Below are 24,088 nucleotides of genomic sequence, written 5' to 3'. Positions count from 1 at the left end.
GCGGGATCCAAGAAAGAAAACAATGCACTCTCTCGCGTTCTGTTCTTGTTGTGGAGGAGCTCGGGATCCATTGCTGTGAAGGAAGAGGCCCTTCATGGGCCATTGTGTGGTTAACAGTAGGCATCACACGGAGATGTAATTCATCTCACAAGGCTCAACAAAGCCAGGTTATATTATTAGCCGCGGGTCCACAGCCCTGACCGGACCCACGGGACAACAGGTCACGAGCCTCAGAACCACTCACTCCACCGACTCGGCTGCTCTGTGCACCAGCACGGCTTCACTTCACCCCAGCTCCCGTTTTAACTCAACAGCTTGGTCTTAGACTGTGATGTGTGTAACTGACAGTTCTGTTAAACCCCGTGAGCTTTGATCATCTGTTTCAGACAGACTGTCGTTCCGCTCCTCACCTTTTAAAGAGGGATGTTTACTCTGTGTGTCATCTTAGCAGGTTAACGCGCCCGTGCTTTGAGATGATTGAAGCTATTCGGGCTCTCAAAGTTCCCATTCGTCTGCACAGAAGTCGTCCTCGCTGCACCGGATCGTCGTTACGCAAACCTCGCTGCGTTTTTTTCCAGTTTCTCATGGGGAAGGACAGTTACAGCTACAGTATCAGGCAGGAATGCTGCCCCACTTGGCAGATCGCTCCCAGGAATTTCAACTCTCACCTCGGATGGATTCATGTGGGAACATTTTCCCCCCATTCCTTTTTGTTGGACTCATTCAAAAAGCCAACCTGGTTTTCCATGGGTCACGTACATGAACTGCACTGTTATTCTCACACACAGGCTAATAATATTTCTAGAGCTCAAGAAAAATGACACAGACACAACATGTTTGTAACAATAGACTATTTTTTTCATATTTACATCTGTACCTAATGTGCAAATCAATAATTTAAATTAGTGTAAAACTCTTAAAGGAATACAAAATCATATCTTACAGTCCTAACATGGTGAGAGTCCATGAACTGGTCACATAGAAACGAAGAGGAGCAACACTGCAGTGTGTGGAGGAGGGAAAGGCAAGAGCAAACCGAGGGAGCAGTGGACATCCTTGGCCAGGACACACTTGGTTAAGGACAGCATGGTACATTATCCAAGCATCACCAGAACAAACAGCAACACAAACACTGCGTCTTTACAGAAGTCGAATGAGCAGAAAGCACTTGGAGGCCCAGGGCTTCGCGAAACCCACTGATTGGTTAAAGCACTGATGATCACAAAGGCTTGAGGTGCTCTTAGCAGCAGGTGCTTCTTTAACGGCCTCTATATGGAAGAAGGACAGATAATCTCACACTGGACCGGTGACACATCTATACTGCAGGTCACCACATAGTGCTAACAGCATGACTGCACATTGTGTTGTTTATTGTGTGTGTGTGTGTGGGTGGGGGGGGACAGACACGTAATCACACTAATACGCATCAGCCTGCTCTCACTACCCACAATGCATCTCAACTAACACAATTACCGAATAGAGTAGTTAACAGGCAGCTTGGAGAAACACACTATAAACACTGCATATTTGAGAGGCGACTGGTCGGATCCGCGACGCTGAGCGTCTGCCTCTAAAGCAACCGGGAACTTTTGGAGTCTTAATATATTACGGAGGCCAATTTGGCAGTGCTTATTGTCTTCAGGTGGTCGACTATGGCCAAAACACGCGAGACGCGATCATGAGTCCGATTCTGGCACAGTGCGATCCTGCACTGTGGTTTAAACAAGACACTGAACAAATGAAACACTTACATTTCATCCTAACCCAACATTACGGTCTATGATGCTTACACATTTTAATTCCTGTAGTTCAAATTCGTTTACAAAAGCACACCGTGACAATCCTTTACAATTTACAAGACACAGTTAACCCACACTAACTATAATATTGGTGCATAGACAAAGGTGGGAGAGGGTGTAGCAAAAATCACCAATTTATTGCTTTAAGTCTAATATTTAATCTCCCTTTGAATTTGTTTCGATTGCAAAACAACTACAAATTTCCACAGAGATTTTAAAGAACCAAGCAGAGGTATTGCATTCAAACTGATTAAAAGGTCTAAAATGTTCCCTCCTGATGAGATGTAAGTATTTTGTACTTTCGAAAAATAAAGAACTTTTCCCTTCACATACGGAAAGTTACATCACACGTAGATGACTTTTACTCTAAAACAAGTAAAAGGCTAAATTCAACGAGACAGGAAACTAAACAGCGCGATGTCTGGCCAAAGCTGCTCACTGGTTCGAGTTTGGCTTCCCTCGTCATAAAGCCATAACCTTCACCAACCAGGGAAGAGTGACGGGAATACGAGAGCATTCTTCAACAAAATAGGAAAAATGTTTGCCATCCTCTGATTCTGAACGCAGAGTGCGGATGGTGGCGCTCCCCCCCGGCCCCCTACGCGGGCCTCTGCGCTTTGCCCTCCCTCTCCCTGCGCTTCAGCTCCTCCCTGTAGCAGTAGGAGCAGAAGTTGTCTGTCTCCGGCCTGCCGTAGAAGGAGCAGTTCTCCTTCTTGCAGCGGCGCTGCTGAAAGCAGTACAAAGGGCTTCCAGCGCTCCGCCCTTTGGTTTTATCTTGGTTGAGCCAGGTGTGGGACGAGTTGTCCTCGTCGGCGAACTCCAGGCAGTCTTGAATGTCTCCCGCGTCGAACCCGTTGGTGTATGTGTGGGACTTTTGCTCGCCGGGCATGTTGTAGGACAGGGCGTCTATGGTGTTAACAGTGCGGACCCCCGACAGGCGGGCGGGGCTGTAGCTCTGGGACGAGAGTGTGCGGTTCTGCTGGGGGTAGGTGGCGCATGTCTTTAGGGTGCCCACCACGGGTTTATAGGGGTCGTCTTGGAAGATGGAGGACTGCGTGTTGACATCTTGTAAGTGAATGACGCTGTGCCGCTGGATGGGCGGTGTATGGCTGTAGTGGGCAGACACAGGAACAGGCCCGAGTCTCTTAGCACCAATGCTGGGGGAGGAGTAGGGCGCAGGGGGCGGGGCTTGGTGGGCGGCAGTGGGCGGGGTCATAGGGGGGGGGGGACAAGAGGGGCCGCGGGCGTGGGGCTGTTCCTGCCCTGCGCCTTGAGCCCCAGCAGGGGCTGCGGGCTGTGATTGTAGGTGTGGTGGGGCAGGACGGGGGAGCAGCTCTCGGGGGGCGAGCTGTCCGATCGGTCCCTCTGGAAGACACTCTCGTGCTCGGGGGGCTTCTTTGCAGGCGCCTCGCTGGGGGCGGGCGGCTTCTTCTCCGCCTCCTTCCTCTTCTGCTCCTGCTCCTGGCTGAAGCGCTCCTGGGCGTTGGACAGGTAATAGCTGATCATCTCCTCGTGGAACTGGTGTCGATGGCTGGTGAGCAGGAGGCCCGCGAAGATGAACTTGCGCTCCCCTTGCATGGCCGCCCGCAGAATGTTGAGGCTGAGCTTGACATCGGTGCTGTATTTCCAGTTTTCCAGGGTTTTCTCACCCGAGACTCTCCCCGCACTGTCCTGTCTCTCAGTGGGGGAGGAGCTGGAGGGTCTGTCTCTGTCTGTAGGGGAGGGACTAGTGGCCTTCTCAGAGGAGGTGGAGCTGGTCGACTGGCCCGACTCCTCCTTACTTCCCTTGGTTGTCTTGGATTCTTTCTTCTTTGCCTTTTCCCCTCCATTCTCCCCATTACGACCTGAGCCAGAGTTAGATTTGTTCATTTTGCCGTGGACGAGGCCGCCCAGACCCCCCATGTTCTTCTTCAGCTTGATTCCCAGGGTTTTGCTGAAGCTGCCCAGCTTGTTGGCTACAGAATCCGCTCGGCCCTTGTCTTTGTCCTTGCGCTGCTTGTCTTTGTCCTTCTCTTTGCTGGGCTTGCTGGCGTTGACGTTGGAGTTGCTGCCGACGGACTCGCGGTCGGAGTCCATGGACTCTGCCAGAGACTGGACATCCTCACCTGCAGAGGCCGTTGGAGACTCTGGCTGAGCCAGGGGAGCCTGCACAGAGACACACTGGGGTCAACACAGCACCAACACAAAGGTCACAGGGACATTTCTATTATAATATATTCAACAAAGGGATGAGTCAATATCAATTAGTGGAGAAGATTTCCAGTCTAAAACAAACCAAGTCTGTACAGATCTAAATGCCTGAGCTCACTGCACTCGGTCTCTAAACAGAACTGATTGATTGGTCTCTGCGGTTGCAAGCACATCTGGAATGGAGCGTTCTCTCCAGAATTAAATTAGCCCCGATAAACGAGACCCACGTGTGCAAGAAAACGTTACCCTTGTTTCAGATGGAATTCGGATCCATGTTACATTCATGTAGTTGTGCAGCAGGTTCAGTTTGGCCTCCAGGGACAAGATGAGACTGTGGGAGGAGAAGTTCACACAGAGACATTATGTTATGGTCTAGTATGACATTTCTGAAAGATACTGATTCGAAAGATTAAAAAGCATGAAACCAGCTGCATACGTTCTACGTAAATAATGGAGCAGTGGTGGGAACATCCTGTCTCTCTCTTTGTTCGACGATAAGCTCACCTCCTGACTGGCAAGAATGTGAAAGGTAAACTCTGTGCTAAACCCAGGGAGGGTGTTGCTGCTTTAGTGAGGCCATTGCTGGGAAACCCTCCGCCCGACTGACGTGACTCACAATTAGTTCTCTCTCTCTGCTCACGCTTTGAAGCGACCTGATCCCAGAGCCCATAATCGGCGGTAAATCCCCCACTTCCAGCCCCGTGGGTCGCCTGCAGGACTGCAGCGACGCGCTGCGCGGGACTCACTTGGCTAGCTTGGCGTTGTCGTTGTCGTCCCTCCCCCACTCCCACTCCCTGCCGGGGTCCACGGCGAAGTGGAGCGCCAGCAGCTTGTGCTCCGAGTCCGTCAGGGGGATAACAGCTGGAGGAGAAGAGATTATCCCAAGGTTAGTTTGGCCTAGCTTTACCCAGCGGAGGCCAGACTGCACGCCGACGCTCTCCCACAAGGCCTATAGGGTGTCACAGCTGACGTGAGGCCGTAATGGCACATTAAAATGACGCCACTTTAATTATTCTAGAGGCCTCCCAGCAGGAGACCAGCGACCAGCGAGTGTCAGTCACCCAGACTCATCCACACAGAGACGGGCTTCAGCTGTGGCTGGTCAAACCAGGCCCCGGTCCTCTGAGCAGTGCATTCACATCTGAATGACGGACAGTTGGTGATGTTTAGGTTTTTTATTATTATATGCTACTGTGATATGGTCTCTCTCCCTCTCATCACCCCAGCCGGTCGAGGCAGATGGCCGCTCACCCTTAGCCCGGTTCCGCCCGCTGGAGGTTTCTTCCATTACAGAGTTGTTTTTCTTCCCCGCTGTTGCCTGGTGCTTCACTCAAGAGGGATTTGCTTTATATAATGCTGCATAAAAGCCGCCTGGCTGTTCGTGTTCCTCGGCTCGGCCGGCTTCTTTTTAGAGATGTCACCTAATCCCCAGGCCACTGCTATTGCTATGGCGACTGCGGCGGTGTGATTACCGAGAGCACGACTGGACAAAAACAAAAACAGGACCCAGGCTGTGATAAAAGTTTAACTGCACCTTAGAAAATGGGAAGATGGAACATCTTCGAACTAATCCGACTAACGTGGTGACGGAGTTGGCTAAATCTACACTGAGCTGATGGCGGCTTTAATAATAGAGTGCAACCGGACACGGCGGTAGCACCGGATACGAGCAGCGGCGCTAAAATCATTTCATTCATCCTCCATCCTGATACCATCGCCGACCTACGAGCAGGAAGCGGTTTTCAGCAGCAATCGCTACACCCTGAACGCGAGGCACACGCCCAGCGGGGCCCCGGTGGGAGCCGGGGGTGCGGCGCACGCGGTTGTGGGCGACCATGAGCGTTGAGGGAGGCCTGCGTCGCAGCCACCGGGCCGCGGCGCAGGTGCTGCGGTCCGCGTGAGGCGAGAGCGACGCCGGCTGGCGAGGCCGCGCGCGTCCCAGCTACCGCTGTCAGCTCCAGATGGAGGTTACGCTCTCCTCCCCGGCTCATCAGCTCCTCCACTGCCAACAGGCTGCTCTGCTCTACGGGCCTCACTGTAACACAGACACCAACAGCTAACCGCCCCTCCTGTGCTCCTGATGAGGCCGTGTGTTGCTAAGCACACGTCATTAATCAGCTGAGTGAATATATGTGCAGCATCGCAGCCGACAAACTAGTCCTGTCCATAAATCTGCCCTAAACATCCTTCCAGCATCCCAGCAAATTGTTGTACAGTCAAACAAATGATGCTACTTGACGGCAGCACTGGAAAGTTGGAGAAACGCGGCGTTCCTTTCCAAAAACAGCACAGGAAAAAAAAAGAGAGGGATCACAAAAACACACAGACAGAAGACAGAGGAGCAGCTCCCGCCCAGTTCCCACGCGGGTCGCGCCCCAGGCAGCGCCGGCCTGCGAGGTGGCGTTCTGGCTCCCTCGGCACAGCTGTCCTGCTCTCACCCCCGCTCCTGAGCGCAGTGTGCGCCGTTGTTCCCACTTGGGACGGGGCCAGGTTCAGAAGTTCAACGCTGGCAGCTGAGCTCTGTGGGGCCGTGTGGCGTGTGCCATAATGTATTTACTCTCCTCGCTGGCGGCCTTTTTGTGTTGTCCCCGAATGACCGGTTCTCGGAGCTCATGGGTGGATGACGTCACAGCCCGCCGCGGTATGGAAGCTGTGCACTCAGCGCCGTGGCCGCCTCGTGCTGCTTAGTCTGCGTTTTGACTGGAGGGCGTGCGCAGATGCAGGGAAAGGGACGGACGGCTCGCTGTAATATGAGGTAACCGCTGTTGGAAATGAGACTTGTAAGCATTTACTCGCAATATTACTAGAATCAGCTGAAGTGCTGTTTAACATGCCTTGTGTTAGTGTTATGGGAGGAGCATGAGAGTGGTTTCTCCCTCCTCTGCGCCCGTCAGGACAAAGTCACCCAGGACAAGCTTTGATTCAGAGCAGAAAACACTGAGCCAATGTTTCCTCTGTTTTGTGATTCAAGAACAATTTGTACTGTCTGGAAAACGCACAAATTTGAATTCCTGACATTGGTCACTGTGCAGCTGCAGATTTAAAGGGCCCAATTCACCAGAGTAAACACGGGTCATGCATGTAAACAAGCCAGCAAGCCTCCATAACACAGCTTTTAACAGCAGAACGTGGCGATTGGATCAGATTTGAATGAACACATTAATCCACAACAAATGAGGCTGTGTGGTTTTATTTTGCTGACTGCACAGGACGCAACGCACTGAGTGTCTTAAGAAGAAGTGAAACCTGCTCAGAGCTGGGTGACGACAGAAGGCTGCCGCTGTACGTTGGGTGGTCTTCGCGCATAAGACGACCATTTAGTTCATTCTAACGACGGGACGCCAAAGAAAACTTGGAAGCGTGTCGGCGTTGGGACCAGAGCTGGAAATAGCACCGGAGTTTTCCAGAGGTCAAGCTCCACTCGCACCACGTGGAACCACAGGAGCACAAACACGCTGATAAAGGACACGGCTGCAGCGGCGGCGGCATCGACTGGGAGAGCAGTCGTTACCGCGCGGCGGGTGGGCGACGGTGGGCTCAAAACAACGGACGCCAGAACCACTTACCTGTTCTACTGGGATGCGTTCAGACAATAAGAAACTGAAACCAAGGAAGGTTTCGAACCCTAGCAACAACCTCTGGCCTCAGCAGCCCGGCGGTAGCGTGATGTGTCAGGGTGATTCAGAATCAGGTTACGGGGAGGGACTCGGCTATAAGCTTCCACACAGAGGCCCCGAAGAAAGAGCCAGTATTCCAACCCAGCCGCTGGCACCTGAACACACACGGGGCCAATAACCCCTCGGATGCTCTCCGCTGCGCCGGGGGAAAGTGAGAGCACATCCACACAGTGGTGCGACTGTCAGGAGAGGGGGCTGGCGTGTCGGGGACCCTGCAGCCCAGGACCTTGCCCTCATGTGGCCATGTGGTGAGGGCGCAGGGGTCGACGGGGCCCCGCCCTAAATGCCAGAGCTCTGTTTGTCCGTACAAGCCGGAGCGGCGGCGAAGCTTTTTTCTTGAGATAATAAGAAGGACCTCCTCATAAAAAAGCATGACGTGCAACAACACAATAGGAGCGGCGCAGATTTGTCTCGTTAGCGTGTCACAATGCGCATCACGTGACCCGCAGAGTGTTTTATAACATCCTGGAGGGAGACTGCAGACACAACGTTTGCCGATCCTATCGCAGGACACAGTGTACCAGAATGAGAAAGTGCAGTCATGCAGTGGCGATAGAGCAACAGTAGGTTCTCTGCGCATATGCACCATCTGGTGGACGAAAGCGGAACCTCGGCGGCGGAGGCGGCGGCGTAAGGGGGGGGGGGGGGGTATCTGGTGTGCTGCTGGTATTAAAGGGAATGACTCCAGGGCACGAATGGCTGGTTAGTAATCATCCGTCTGTGTGCGAGTCTGCAGCCGTCGCAGCCCGACTTAATAGCTGGGTTGGTGTTTATGGGGCCGAGAATAGAAACTATAGAAAACACACGGGAGAGAAAAAGGAGCACGAGGATGACGACGGTGGAGGAAAGACACTTTGCACAACCGAGGAAAAAAAAAAAAAGGCCACAGTGAAAAGCGGAGCCGCTGGCCGCCTGCCCACAGCAAATGACAAGCGAGTTCCACCCACTGAGTCAGAAACAGAGGAGCGACTGAGACTGGTCGTCCAGGAGATCCACTCCATTTGTCCATTAAAGGAATGTCATGCCAGGATTAATCTGAGTGGGCAAAACAGGGCCACACAACTTCCTGTAACACGGTCCATACGCTTCCTGTGAAAAGGGCCCACGCGTGCAAAGGCCCACCGACTCTAACGTGAGGAATTCAACCAGCAGCCACGTCTGTGAGAAGTGTGACACGCTCCATCCGAGTCTGCAGAGCAGCTCTGGGCGCGAGCACGGCTGCTTACCTTGCTCCCGCTGCTGGTCTCTCTGCTCCATGGACACCAGCGCAGAGAAGTGAGCCTGATCGTAGGCCAGGACCAGAGGAGAGCAGTGGCAGCGGCTCGGGGGCACCTCCAGGGGCAGGTAGAGCCCTCCGAACGGGATGGGAGCGAAGGCTGGAAGTCAGACACCCACACGTTCAGCGCCCGCCGCTGTCTGGGCTCATCCTGCGGCGGCTGCGTGCGCTCTGCCTACCTTCTCCTCCCGAGTCTCTGAGCATTGTGTCAGCCACCACCACGATGGGCCTGCGCAACACATGGGCCAGCACAAACACATGGAACTCCTCCAGGCTCTCATAGACCGGGTCCTCTGAGTTATCCACCCTGGAGAGAGAAAGGAAATCACATCTAAAACTGGGGGATCATGGGATGCGGCTGCAGCCTCTTGAATGGGTACTGAGTGATATGAAAACATCTGCAGCTGTATCTGTAAATGTACGCGTCTGTGTAATGTAATCTGATCCACTCGGGCCTATTTTGCCCTTTGGCTGCCTTCAACAGAGCGGCCTGCCACGGTGCGTAGTCGTCCATCTGTCTATAGCGTACATGCAGCTGAATGGAGGAGAGAGAGGATGGGAGAGACAGAGCTGAGGCTCCAAAGACGCCAGGGAACCGGAGGATGTTGTCAGACGCACAAACAGCAACGCTGACAAATTCACTCTAATAAAGAGCCTCTTAATATGCGATTCCCACTCATCCTGTTTAGGGCCTCATCTCACAGCAGGACCGTCAAACATCCCTTACCTGATTACTGCATTACAGTCACACTCAATGAGAGGCTCAAACTACCAGGCTCACTCAGTAAATGACGCTAATTAGCAGGAAAACAATGGGTGAAACTCATCATCAGCTGTGGAAGCGTTCTGTGCGGCAGCCGTGCTTCACGTTGGGTTGTCTGCGTCGCTCGTGTTCCCCATCAGATGAGGTGGCGAGCGCACGAGAGAGCACGTACAGTATGTTTATCTGAGTCTAAATGGAAACAAAGAAACCACAAGGTTTCTGTGTGTGGGAGGAGGAAACCAGAGTCATTTTCCAACCTGCCTCTGTAGCATGAGAGCGGAGCCGACTCTTACGCTTGTTTATGCAAGAGGAAGAGGCGGCTCGCATCACCTCAGGAGCGGAACGTGGCCGAGAGTCTGAAGGCGGCCAGCAGATGGCAGAGTCTCACGCGTGAGCCCCAGCAACGCTGAAACCCCCCGAACGGTCAATTCCTCCGACTAATCCAGGCGCGTTCGTGTGGAGCAGCTCACCCTCCGCTGGTGTTGCCGTTCTTGCTGAGGTGAGTGCGAGGCTCGCTGGAGGCCAGCTTCAGGAGTTCGTTCCACTCGCGCTCCCACTCCTCCTCGGTGTACACCAGGCCCGACTGCACACGCACACACACACACACACACACACACACACACACACACACACACACACACACACACACACACACACACACACACACACACACACACACACACACACACACACACACAACAAACACAATCCAGGACATGCAGTCAAACATATAGGAAAACCAGGACGGCGTGGAGCAAAGGTCCCCGTGTCTCAGATGACGGGGCCACTTGGGTATTTTAAACCATGAGCATCTGGACTACTTCTCTGCCTGAGCCACACCATTCTTCCTAATAGATCAGCAAATACTTTAATCCGTGAACATCAAGCGAGGAAGTGTAGCGGATTTGACAGTATTAGCAGCGGCACTATTAATGCACATCACTGTAAGATCAGCGCCTGCTACTAGAAGTGGCGTAAAGCGTCCTTTGACTCGCTCATAGGGACTTAACAAGGCGCCATTAGAGGAGCAGCGCGTGACGAGGGACTCTCTCCCCACCTCCTTGTTCTGCTGCGTTTGCTGCCACCTCCACCTCCTCTTCAGAGCATCCTTCTCCGCTCCGCTCTTCATCATGGTGTACAAGGATTTCCTCAGCATCAGGTCTCTGTCGTGGAAGCCCCACATGCCTGCTCAACACAGACACACAGCGCTGTTACCGCATAAATGATCTGAATATGACTAAATGTGTCTTTCAGCATCTACGGTATCACATGGTCTCAGTCAGAGCAGATTACATAAGCTCTGGTGCCTCTAAGTCTCTGTGGCTCCTGCAGTCCTCGCATCGGATAGTCCGCCGGCACCTGAACGCACCGTCATCCCTTTAACCCTGCAAACCCTGACATTTTCCTGCAACCTACAGGTCAGCCGCCTCCCTCCCTGTCCTGGATCCAGCAGCTGAGGAGCAGCACTGCTACTGTACCGCTGCTCAGAGTGCTGGGAAACGTGAAAGTGACGCCTCGCGCTAAATGCAACGTTGAATATTTGAAGGCGTTCACCTAAAGAGGCAGCGTGCAGTAGGCAGTTCCCGTCCCCTGTGGTGGCCAGAGGAAGCAGCTTCTTACAGCTGGTGCACATGGTGGACCACCAGTTCAGACGACCTGCACACACAGAAAAGAAAAAGGGGGTCTGATTGTATTCTACAGTCTGAAATGCGTCATCAGGTTTTACGGGTGAACAGCCTCTGATTCTTAACCTGCGAGAAAAGAATCTGGAAAAAGCCCAAAGCATTGAGACAGATCTTTACTTCATTGATGGCTGAGAATCTAACTGGAGCAGGACGCAGAAAAAATGAAAAATAAATGAACAGAAAACTCATTTATTAATAATAGAAATTCAAGAGTGGGTTTATTGCGAGGACTATTTAGCTACGGGAGCGTCTCACAGCAGATGCTTTTATTCACGTTATCTTAGAGAGGATTCAGACAGATTCCATCTTATGTACAGTATGTGTTAATAGTGACCTAATACCCTTGATCAGCCATTGTCAGGCGGTTAAACAGGAATAGGAGAGGCTTTAGTCTCTGTGTGAGTGACCTTCACTTACTACTTTCTCTCATTTAGTTCAAAGCTTCAGCTGGGACATGAATCCTTTAGGGCCCAGGATGCTTTTTGAATTAGTCGCTTCCGGTCGACCTACTGCGTCTCAGTCTCTGTGATGCATGTGATGCCTCATTGTGTGCTGTAGCCCTCACCAGCCTGCTCCAGAGCCATCATGGTGGACTGCTCTATCAGATCTCTCTCTATGAAGCTCCTGAAGTCCTCGCTGTACACGCTGAGGTCCGGCAGCTGGAATGTGTAGATGGGCATCTCCAGGGGGAACTGCTCGCTGGTGCACTCGTTGGCCACCTGCAGCCGCGCCAGCGAGACGATGGCGGAGCTGGCGTGGGAGATCCCGCGGGACAGACGCTTCTCTGCGGAGAGGACGGGAACGGGTGAGCGGGGGGCGAGCGGAAGCGGACGGAATGCAGGGCTGCGGAGGCCGGCGCCACCTTGCGTGTTGTCCTCCTGCTTCTGTGCACACGGCCTGTCGATCTTGTTGACGTGGGTGGGCGTGTCACGCGTCTCTGGCTGCTTGTAGTAGCGGCCCTCGTTGAAGACCTGCGGCAGGTTGGCAGTGTGGACCTGCCTGAGCTCCTCATAGTCATTCAGAGCAGCGCTGAGGTCCCAGTTTTTACCTGCGGCACATGAACAGACGCTAGAAGTTACAGCGATACATTGATCATTAGCTGGACATATAATCTTTAAGACAGAAACGTGTTGCATCATAAGTTCAGGTGGTGCCACAAAAATGAGAAAGTGATGAGACACAGATATGTTCTGATGTGAGACATAAACGCACTCGTCTCCTTTGAGCTCCAGGTTTAAGAGACACAGTGTTACATCTGTAGCAATCTGCTAAACAGTCTTCATAAAAGTCAGAGACTCAGCGAGACAGTGTTGCTAATGGACTCCTGGAGGAACTGGTCCTTCCTCTCCCTGCTTCCAGACAAATCTCAGCAGTCTGAACATGATACCTGGCACCACTAATAACTGTCTCTTATGCCAATCGATGCAAATTTAATTGGGCTCTATGGCTTTCAGCGGGTGGGCCATGAGCACACAATGCATGGCTATTAAAGGTATAATAATATTATCATTACGATTACTGCATAGAAAATATTTCAGCTCTTTTATTTGTTGTTAAAAATAGACAGAACTCTCTATAAAGGCACATTTAGTGGTGTAATACCCAAGGTGGCCTCTAGAGGGAAGCACCACATGCCACACTGTCACCACCGCCACCCTCAACCAGACCACAGGTTAACACGGCAGCAGGTCTGGGAACCACGCTGAAACCAGAACAAAGCAGCAGAAGTAGGACATCCCGTCCCAAGTCCGTCTGTCTGAGTGCAGGTTCTTGTTTGGTGTGACACTCACATGCCCCTGTGGCTTAGCTCCAAAGCACAATTAGAAAGGGCTGAGTGGGAGGGAGAGACAGACACCGAACACTTGAAGTCTTCTATCAGACTAGACACAGGCTGCATTATACACACGCTGGGACAACCAGATGCTGACTCTCTATGAGGACGAGGACGGCGCAGGTTTTCCTCCCATAAACGACACTAAACCGCACTCACTGCACTCCTCACTGCGGCTGAACCCGATGCTGGAGCGCACATTTCTATTGTTCCGGCTGTACTGCCTAAAAACCCGCATCCCTTTCAACTCCCAGCGTGGCTGACGGCCCTCCGGCCCCGGCGCTGTCCCGCGGTGCCTCGGCGCTCGCTTACCTTCCAGCAGGTCTCTTGCCAGACCCGGTTCCGCCCCCGTGGACCGAACAAAGTCTGACAGGACCGCGTCCATGTCCAGAGTCATGTGATCATGTGTGTGCGCTGCCCACGGTGCAGCGGTGGCCTTGGTGGACGCCAGCCTTCACGTTCTCATCTGGAGAAGAAAGCACAGGGAAACGGATCAGGCCTTGAACGCACCGCTCCACAGTCAATGCCTTTCAGTAGCAATTAAAAAAAAAAAAGCAGCACTCACTCGCAGTGAGGAAGCAGCCACTGGACTTCCCCTCTCTCTTATTTTAATCCCAGCCACTCAGACTACTTGCACCGTTGTGTAATGCTTCACAGAGCTGATAGGTCATAGTGCTGTGAATAGACTTCCAGCGCTCCTCCCAACGCGCAAACAGTCATAACATAATACGCAGCAAAGCAAAGTCAACAGCGCGGCCACGGTTCGCATCCAGGACACACCTGCCGACCTGCACAGCCTCTGGCCCACTGCCCACGAGCACAACAACCTCACTCCTCACTCGGGTTTCCGCCGTGGGTTCGAGTACGATCCACCACCTCAAACCACATCAGTGCACAGCGAGTTCCACAGCTGGGTGGACCGTTTCCACCGTGGCTCTGGAGCACCGGGGGCTCTAATGATCAGCAAGCGCTGCCTCCTCAGGTCATGAGCAACACTTCTAAGACGCGCGGCCCACTCCCTCGGCAGATGGAGTGAATGAATAGCTCTCATTCCTGTGTGGGAGCTGGAGACGCGGCGCTCGGAGCATCGCCAGTGAAGAAACGCACACCCACAGGTTCGCGGCCGACACCGGGGCTCCTTGTGCGGACCGGAGGTTTGAAATCTGCTCAGGTTGGTGACTCGGACCCGGGGAGCGCGTGTGAGCTGCCCACGGCGGTGAGCATCAGGCAGCGCTCAGCGCAGGGAGCTGGGCCTACTTTGGAAACTCTACTTCCTGGATCTGAGTCTGCAGAATATTAACTAATGTATGAAAAGTATGAACAGAAGTCGTGGCACCTGATTAAATGACCATGATGTTATCTCTTCAAAATGAGACAGCTGAGGAAAACCTCCCTGTTCAAGATCCAACAACTGTATGATATGCATTATTAAGGAGCTAAAGCTGCACTTAAGCTGACCTAGTTACTGTCAGCCATTTGCATCGGGTTACATGTGCGTTACTGCAGACACAATCTAAGCCCAGGTGAGCTCCAGGACGGCCGGCGTGTTCAGGGAGGTCACGAGGTCACGTTCCTTTAAGAAGATGTTTACACTTCCGTCAGTGGGGGTATTTTAATCAGAACGCGAAACCGCGTGGGCCAGAGGGAACTGGAACTCTTTGGTTTCCTGTGAATCACAATTACAATAATCACACAGCGCAGGTATGTGTCACATATACAGTAATAGGCCGGGATTCACAGGAAACAGGGGCATTATGACACGGTGCGGTCATCTGCATGTCGGGTCACATCAGTACTTACTGGGAGCAGTAGATGAGTGGGTATCAACATTCGGCATATGAACATCTGTATGTTACTGTTGGTCAGAACGCGACCCAAACCTACTTTCTGTATTTGGGCTGCGGGTGGTTGAGAAGCCATCGGACGACCACAGAACTGTCTGGACCCGGCGCGGCGCTAGTCCATGGCTTCAGAGGCAGCAGAGGAGAGGAAGACGCTGGGGACGACGAGAACCCTGAAAAAAACACACAGACACCGAACGTCACACAAACTCACGGCCCTGAGCTCTGGATCTGTGACTATACTGAGCCCAAATCAGCCCCAAAGCCTCCACTTTACAGCCAGTGACTGCGCATCCGACTGCTCTTCTCGAAGTTTCCTTTCATTATGACCGATTACTGATTGATAACGGAGCACCAAGGTTATGGTTTCACATCCACTGTTTTATGAAACAGCGTCACCCGATGTCACGCTCTAGTACCTCCAGAACCTCCGCGGGCATCGCTCTGCCTTGCGATGTGTGTAATAACACCTGTCAGCTGCTGCGAAATCGCAGTGAATCAGCCTCACCCCTCGTTCCTCTCTCTGAACTCACAGTATCTGCTTCCACGCATAATCCCCGTCCTTTTTTTGTCCCCGGCTCCTCACGCTGAGATGCAGGTGTGGGCATCGCGGCACAGCAAAAGTGCAGCGCCAGCCCCGCGGGCCCGGCCCGCGCGTCACGGAGCGCCGACGCGCCGGGCCCGCGTGACGCCGCAGGTGGAGGTGTGATTCTTTAGCCCGACGTGCGCGGAAACAGCAGCCGCAGCGGAAACTCTGGACCGCCGGCCGTCCCTTCGCACCAGCCGACGCCTGTCTCCACCCTTTCAGCAGCGCCGGAAAGTGCTGCTGAGGAGCTTGTGTCAAGGCCCTGCTAAGTGGGACTGAAATACTCCTCGGTGTCATGCATCATTTAGCTGCTGAGCAAGGTTCAAATGTTGAAATGAGCGGATTTACCCTTTAGTTGCGTGGCCTGCGGATGTCAGACGATGATTTGAGCTGTTGATGCTGCACCCGCTTGTTACATTTAGGAGACGTTACATGGGAGATATCACACATGACTCATATTTTCCTCGAGTGTGAGTGAGATTACTTGTGTTGAAAAATAATTAAGTTCTAAAATAGAAGCCGCATCTGGTCAAACAGTCATTACAGAAGAACTGGTGACTGGTGCTGGATCAAAAAAAAAATCATTTCCCTTTGTTTCATTGTGACTCTGAGCTTCAGCAGAGAAATCGCGGTTGAACACGTTCTACTGTACATTTGAACCATTCAACCTCAGCACCGGAACCACCAGGAGGGTCCCGGCCGTGTTCTGGCCCCAGGTTATGCCGTCCCAGCACCGTGGGCTCCTCTGAACCAGACCCGACTTGGGGCGCAGCGAGTCTGGGGCCGTAAATCCCCCAATGGAGTTCACAGGAACACCGGAGAGCAGCAAAATATACGAGAAGCACATGAGTGCACATTTTCACCTCGTAATTAGTCAGAGTGCAGCCCGGGCAGCGCCGCAGATCTGGGTCAGAGATGAGCAGGTGATGCTCATCCTTCCGTCCTGTGGTCTCGGGACCACAGGGGCGGCTGCGATGGCGCAACCAGCTACTTTCTCTTTAGATGCTGAAGCACTTTCACCCACAATTAATTGAATAATTAAAGAGGCGAGGAGCAGACATCTAACACTTCTTTAATGTAATCTAATAATAATAATGATATTATGACATCACACACCACTATGCTCGGTTTACAGGTTTTAATCCTATTCTCCTCCAACCAGAACTACAGCACGTCTCATCTGTGAATACTTTACAGCAGCTTCCTGTTTATTCCGCTATAGCTTACTGCCGTCAGACGCGGTACTACTCTCAGCTGGCTGTTGAGAAAGTGTGAAACAACTACAAAACAATGCGGCCTCGACTCGAGGTCGGGCTGCACAGTTTCCTCCTCTACTGGGCTCGCGGCGTCCCACCCTCAAACGCGTGAGCAGCTTTCCGTGATGTACACATGCACATGTTACCATAATAGGATGAGTTACAGCCGAGGTGATTGTCTCCATAGTGAGCGATGATCGCCCACACGCATGGCAGAGACAAAGCAGGTGGGAGGTGAACATACTGTACAAACACTTACACTCTCCTCTCAGCACCACGTCTCCTTCATCACTGGAAAAACGCCGGGGCAGCAAATCCTCCGCTCCGAGATGAGCAGCGCTCTGATCATCACATTCACAGACACAGGTCTGTCACAGGCCTGTTTCTATTCGACTTCAGCTGCGACCGTCCACGACCCCGTGGCTGCGAATGGGAACTCTCTCCTCCACAGGCCTCGTTAATTTGTCTTCATTGCGTTCCAATTGTCGTATAATTTATGTTTTCTATCCGACTTTCAATAAAGCTGTCGCTGCTGCGTCTGATTTACTGAGCCGCTCATGCTAATATTCCATTCTGCTTCACTGTAAGTCCATCAGATAACATTTTACAAAAAATAATACCTTATTAAGAAAAGCTAGTCCTTTTCTATGTCTCAGTTATATTTATTGATATCGACCTTGACTAAATCACTTTATTTATCTGCGTCAGCGTGAAATGCCGTCCCACAGGTTTCTGTCAGCTTGTTGCCGTGAATAAAAAGTGAGGAAACAGCCTTTATAAATAAAGCAGTTGATCAGAGAGACTGACTTGATGCCTGTGGAGGGTGAGCTCATTTCACAGCTCCACGGCGTCTCAGGCGGCCCACAGAAACCTGAGCTCCAGAATAACAACCAGTATGAGACCAGTACAACCACCCGTTGGACCTGAGACCCGACGGTGAAACACGCTCGAAGTTCCTTAAAACCTCAAAGCGTCGATCTCTCCTCTGCCGGACGAAATATTTTGGATTCCTGGAGGCGAGCGGGGAGTAGAACTTACATCAGCTGCGTGTGTGTGGGGCCGAGTGCAGCTTCAACGCCAGGGAGTCAGTCAGCAGGGCCACGCACCGACAGGCTGAAACTGCTGGTCGACACTGGAAGATAAACACCCTAGCCCCCCCCCCCCCCCCCCCCCCGCATGAAGCGAGATGCTGCACGCGCCCTCCATGCGTTCTCCGATCCCACAGCTACTGTAACGGAGCGAGTGCCTCCACAAAGGGCTGCAAAACACAGGCGACAGCTAATAAAGGATGGCATTCATTCGTCATCCACTGTTCACATGCCTGCACGCAGCAAAATGTCAAGCCACCCTCTCAGTTATGTTCGGGGGGGGGGGGCGGCTCCGTCAACAATGCATGATACACTACACGGTGGAAACCAGACAGCTTCATGTCCCGTCGATGGATTTCACTCAGCCAGAAGCAGGAGCAGTGCAGCAGTGGAAAACGTTACAGGGGAACAAATGAGTGCGATTCCAGGCAAACAGATCATTTCCACCCTGCATCAGTTCTGCATAATCAACACCATCCATTAGCGTGCATGGAAACGCCGGCCCACTTAAGCAGCACGGCGAGCTCGTGTAATGGAAGATGTCTCATCGAACTATAAACCGAGCGCTGCCCCTTTTTCAAAAGCCCCAGCGCCGGATTCAATCAGAGAATTTTAATGCAGAGCGGAAGCACCGCTCGCTGTTCAACCGGTCTCGGTCCTGCAGCCAGAACTGCACCGGCGCCGAGCGTGTGCGGGGGCTGGGCTGATGCATGCATGCATGCATGTGCATGCATGTGAGCTTATGTCCAGGTTCAATCAGGGCTCCAGCTCCCTCCAGGCTCCATCCTCATCCCTGCATGACGCTCCACTCACCGGTGGGACTGGCCCTGAATGCAGCGGTGCGCCGCACAAATCAGCCTCCCACTGTCCCACTTCCAGAGACGAGCGGATGGAAGTATCCACAGAGACGCGGCGGAGAGGGTGGCGCCGCGTGTCAGTCAAACATCGAGCTGTCCGGCCACAGTCTGACTGAGACTCCTGACCTCTGGAACCCCCCCCCCCATGATCCCCGAACTCCCAAACCCCAGCTCCTGTGCTGCGGCTCCTCTCGTGCTGTGGGAAAGATGCTGCTGGAAGCAATAATGTCACATCGCATCTGGCCGCTGCGCTGCACAGTGCCGGCGCAGCATGTGCGGCACAGCAGGGGGGCTGTTGTCAATTTGCACTAAATGCATCGTCACATTAATATTTGAGGCAGCGGGAGATGAGGGACGCCGCCGTCCGCGGCCACGAGCCGGTCGGGTCCGACTGCAGACGCACCCGCGCCGGCATGAGACGAGCTGACTGAACGTCTGGGTTCTTATGGTTCCACGAGGAGCGACGGAACTCGCTCGCCTCCAAAGCAAAGACGTGGCCGCTGAAGGGCACAGAACAAGATCGCGACCCCCTGAAATGTCAGCGCCTGCGCTCCTCCCTCCACAGAACCATCCGCCGTGAGCCTGCGGGCCCTGATGCTCCACTCAGCCGCATCCGGCATGGAGCTGCAGCCAGGATAACTTAACATGAGACACAGGAAATATAGATGAAGGCGAGTGAGACCCGCTCGCTGCCTAAATATTTACCTTCTGATCCCACGTCGGATAAAAGATGCTGAGGCCAGCTGGTGTTTGCTATTTGAGTTTGTGCTCAGGGAGCGCGACTGTCGTCTCAAGTGATGAACACACAGAATAAATTTGTGGCTTCCACTAACCTACATGTGGCCTGACTGGGGTAAATACGAGCCTGTCCACGGGCTTCTGATCGGAAATATGACTTAGAGATGACGTAATAAAACCAGGGGAGCAGCTACAGTACCGGTGTATCCTCCAAAACACGACCTGTATTACCTCAACAGAAACTCCACTGAGGGAGGAAACTCTAAACTCTTCGTCCGCGCTGTGAGGCGACAGTAGCTCTAACTGCTCAACCTGAGCGCTTCGTTCAGCCGTGTGGTTGCCCAGACGCTCCAAACAGAAGCTGAGGACGGACGTGCGTTGTCGCACCGCTTCCTCGCGTACTCTGACACTCGCACACACACTGAGAGACCCGGCGTTCGACCGCTTCCTGAGCTTCGGGCCCAGCGGTGTGTGTGGCTCGGCTGGAGGCCCTTTGTGCAGCAGGTGGCGGCTGCATGTGTCCCATCGTGAGCCCCCACAGGAGCATGAAGCTTGTTTCTGTCCCGTGACGCCTCAGACACGCCCCGTGAGTGGGCAGTGGGTGTGGGAGCGCTGTGGAAGGAGGATGTGTCACGCTCAGGCCACTGTCACTAACTGACAGTTGATTGATGATTAACCATCATTTAATGAGTCAAGCCGACGTTTCCCTGACAGAAAGACTTAGACAGATGTGTGACTCACCGATGTGCCAAATAATCGGGTTTGATTCATTTCAGGATTTGGCTTTTATTATTCAGTATTAAAGCTTTAATTGGCTCATTTTAAGTCGATTCCGCTCCTGATGACATTTTTTGATTTTGTACAGCCTCAGTCTCTGGTTGTGACCACAGTGTTATGCTCATCATGCTCTTTGTGTATTTGTTGTGCACATAATAACTTTTAGTCTTTAATACTAATATCTACAAACTGGTTTCTACTGTAGCAGGTTTCATTGGTTCAAATCTTTAAAACCAATCTTTATTCAACCTCAATTTAAAGATTTAAAGATTATTCTTTGTAAAAAATCATTCTTCATTTTTAGCGACTACAAATTATTATCATCATCATCATCATCATCATTATCATCATCATCATCATCAATAAATAATAATAATAATAATAATAATAATAATAATAATAATAATAATAATAATAATAATAATAATAATAATAATAATAATAATAATAATAATAATAATAATACATAACACTTTCCAATGCTTGTAGTGCAGTCTGACAGACATTCAAGGAACCTGTAGTACTGGGTACTACTACTTTTTTATAACCCAGTAGGTAAAATTTCCCGTTTCCAGAGAGTCGGCGACCTTACACTGGGGTCAGACCCCATGGGTGAAAAAGTACAGTGTGTAGGTGGGGGGAGCGAGCAATGAGAGAGCATGGGATTAAAAAGCAGCAGGAGCAACGCAGCCACAGGCTGAATAATCAGAGCAGACCTCGGTGAATTAGCCCTAAATGTACAGAACTGTGTGTACAAATATGAATGAATGTAATGTCTGACTGCAGCGCTATCTGGTCCTCATCTCACCAGATAAGGACAGACTGAAGATGACATTTGAAGACAGTCTCTCCCCGGGACCAACGCTTCATGAATGGGTTTTGTACAGTGATGAGATGTGATGTTTCATACGGAGCCAGATGAGAGAACGACCAGTGACAGTGACACAAACCAGAGCATTTAAGGACAACCAGTGACAAACACAATGAGCTGAAGCGCCCTGATGCACGGGCGGCGTCCGATCTGCATTTCATCTAAGGAGCTCCACTCATGTCCATCATATCCTGCTGGGCGTGTGAGAGAAGAGGCCTGAACCCTTTCCCCCAATGAATGAAGACGAGCTGTGTTCTGTTAGATTTGGGCCCTGCTCCCTCGCTGGTTGGAGGCAGGCCGTCTGTTCCCGCTGGGTCGCGTCGGGGGGGAGGAGACAGCTCCGGGTGAAGCAGCACAAACACACGCAGGACGCGGCGCCCGAGCGCAGCGCCGACCCCAGGCACCGACGGCGTCACCAGGTGTGACCAACACAAACACAACCTGTTGATCCTGGCAGCAGCCGACGGATCTGCTGCGTTAACGGCCTCGTTAAGCGCCACGCGACCAACTGCTCCAACGAACACAGAGACATCGTCTGATCACAGATTTACATCACTATGATCACATGTGCACGTTTAGCTCACAGGGCAGAATTCATTATTCATAAATAAACAATTTGATTTAAATGAACAAATACGGAAAGTGTCTACACATCGAACATCAATTATGTTATAAACCAGCAGGTTTTACTCTTGTTAACTGGATTCAACAACTTGATCCTTAAATGTGAGACACAAATAATATCACCCATCTGCTACATATTGTACACTAAAAGTGAATAACTCTTCAATAATGTATTTGGAGCAGGTATTGCCTGCAAAACAATGTCAGAGAGGCACAGTGACGCTGCCACAGTGACACGAAAGCCCAGCTGACTTCAACAGTGGCCGTCATCTCTGCTCTGCCTCCCTGCAGCTAAACGCCTGTGACAGGAACACAGTTCACTGTGGTAACTGATCAGGTGCCAAGCGCCCACTCCCCAGTGCCCCGCTGCACCGGAGCCCTCTGTGGAGCTGGCCCGGCCCGGCCCGGCCCACGGGCCCTGCTCCGTGAACGGTCTCCACATCAGACTGAGTGAAGACGCCAGACGGGGGTAGAGTGAAGAGTGTGTGTGTGTGTGTGTGTGTGTGTGTGTGTTGGGGGGGTCTGTAGAAGTTGAAGAGAAACAAGTCGTGTGGTGTAAATCTAATACAAATGAGCTGAGGGAGAGTTTTGCCACTAGAGTCGTACCCAGGTCAAACATACGCTGACGTTCATGTTACATTACAGGGTTTTACGGTGTTTGTCTTTGAACGTACTATCAGAAATGATTCACAGTCTTTACGGGCGCTGACTGTGAACCGGGCCCACAATGGAAGGCAGCGTGTCCGTGTCTGCATCTGAACCTTCGGCAGATCGTGGAGGTGTTGCTGCGTCTCAGATCATACGTCCAAAGGTGAGAGCGCTGGGCTCCAGCAGAGGAGGCACAGCTGTCAGGCCTGTGCATCCACCACCAGCGACGCTCACGTCCATCTGGCCCGCGACCACACACTCATCATTAACACTGCCCAGGCTTCATACCCACCAAAGGCTAATTTGCTATTTGTTGTGGGATTATCTCCCATCACAGCATCGCTCATCTGTGTCACATGCATGTATTGCATCGCTGCTGCCTGTTCCCACACCACAAAGGTCTGTGACTAAGCACAGGCTGGAGCCCACATCCACGTTCACAGCTATTCCACTGCCAGACTCCAGCTAACGTCGATGAGATGCCGTGGCCTCGATTCCCTGGGCCGTCGACCCGGAGGAAAAGGAACGCGCAGGCACCGCACGGAGCCCGAAGTTGAGCGCATCGAGGCACGTACTCGCATAAAGGCAGGTGCACCTGTCTGCAGCGGCTGCCCATTGTGTTCTCACCGCCAGACGAGCCGCGGATCGGCCCGCTGCGGCGCCTGTGCGGCAAAGCCAAAGCGGCGGCGCGTCCTACCGTTCTGCGTTCAGTCATTGCTGCCCATCGTAACGGTTTCGGGTCCAGACCTCCGGCGAGCCGCTAATTCCGATCAGGCTGTCTCCCTCTCTCCCTCTGTGTCGCTCAGCCCCATGTCATATTTCTCCGCTGCAGCAGAACAAGGCCACGCCCCCCTCCGGCGTGTGACGTCAGCCGACGGAGTTTTTTTTTTGACCCACGCCCTCGGAAACGAGTCCAGCCACCAGCCGCCAGGGGGCGCTGTGTCAAATCAAAAACACAACACTCCAGCCTGATTTTCCCCCAAAACAACTCCTTCTTCTTCTCTGACTATATTTTACTGGAGAAGTCTTTAGGTTTCTTCATGAAAAGAAGTTTCCAAAAATTCACTAAACATTCTTCGAATCTACAGGTGCCTTTTATGTAGGCCTTTAAAAATGTAATTAAAACAGAAAAATACAACAACAGGAAAAAAAAAACAATATAGGGCTCCTGAATTATCTGCTCATAGTCACAGTTGGTTAGAATTGTTGTCCTTCTGCTTTACAAAAGCACAAAATGTGTTTCTTTGTGTTTTTGATGAAGTATGATGATGAAATATTATTTTATCCCAATTTATACACTTTTGTACTAAGTTGGTCTGATTGTTTGTGTCTTCTAAGTCAGTCAGTAGAAAATTAATCATCATCTATGTTTATAACCTAATAATTGGTCAAGTATTAATATTAATTGTATTAATGCTTTCAATAAAACACTTGGATGGAGTTCTTAAGTCCCCAGTCCTGCTTTTTTCTTGGACCTAAACCGCTGGCTCTATAAAGTAGCTATTCAGATGAGCTCATACAATAGACTGTTGTGAAGTTGAATATATATATATATATATATATATATTCAACTTCATATAT

At 51.9% G+C, this 24,088-nt stretch overlaps 1 protein-coding gene and 1 long non-coding RNA gene across 2 annotated transcripts; both read right to left on the bottom strand.

Moving 5' to 3' along the window:
- Positions 1-836: 836 nt before the first annotated feature.
- Positions 837-23,364, bottom strand: otud7a (OTU deubiquitinase 7A). Its single transcript, XM_029153813.3, is given in 14 exon segments — positions 837-3,029; positions 3,032-3,944; positions 4,236-4,320; positions 4,736-4,850; positions 8,893-9,042; positions 9,122-9,249; positions 10,176-10,288; positions 10,763-10,890; positions 11,260-11,361; positions 11,956-12,174; positions 12,253-12,438; positions 13,534-13,687; positions 15,106-15,235; positions 23,205-23,364. Coding segments are annotated over 12 exon segments (2,856 nt in total). The 5' UTR covers positions 13,619-13,687; positions 15,106-15,235; positions 23,205-23,364; the 3' UTR covers positions 837-2,397.
- Positions 9,396-10,169, bottom strand: LOC129604236 (uncharacterized). Its single transcript, XR_008694950.1, has 2 exons — positions 9,999-10,169; positions 9,396-9,894 (listed from the first exon to the last, which is right to left on the bottom strand). It is a non-coding gene; the product is annotated as an uncharacterized LOC129604236 (long non-coding RNA).
- Positions 23,365-24,088: the final 724 nt, after the last annotated feature.

Source organism: Betta splendens, chromosome 6, assembly GCF_900634795.4.
Source record: "Betta splendens chromosome 6, fBetSpl5.4, whole genome shotgun sequence".
Taxonomy (NCBI): domain Eukaryota; kingdom Metazoa; phylum Chordata; class Actinopteri; order Anabantiformes; family Osphronemidae; genus Betta; species Betta splendens.
The sequence above is the reverse complement of the archived record's forward strand: the minus strand, read 5'-3'. Positions and strand labels throughout refer to the sequence as shown.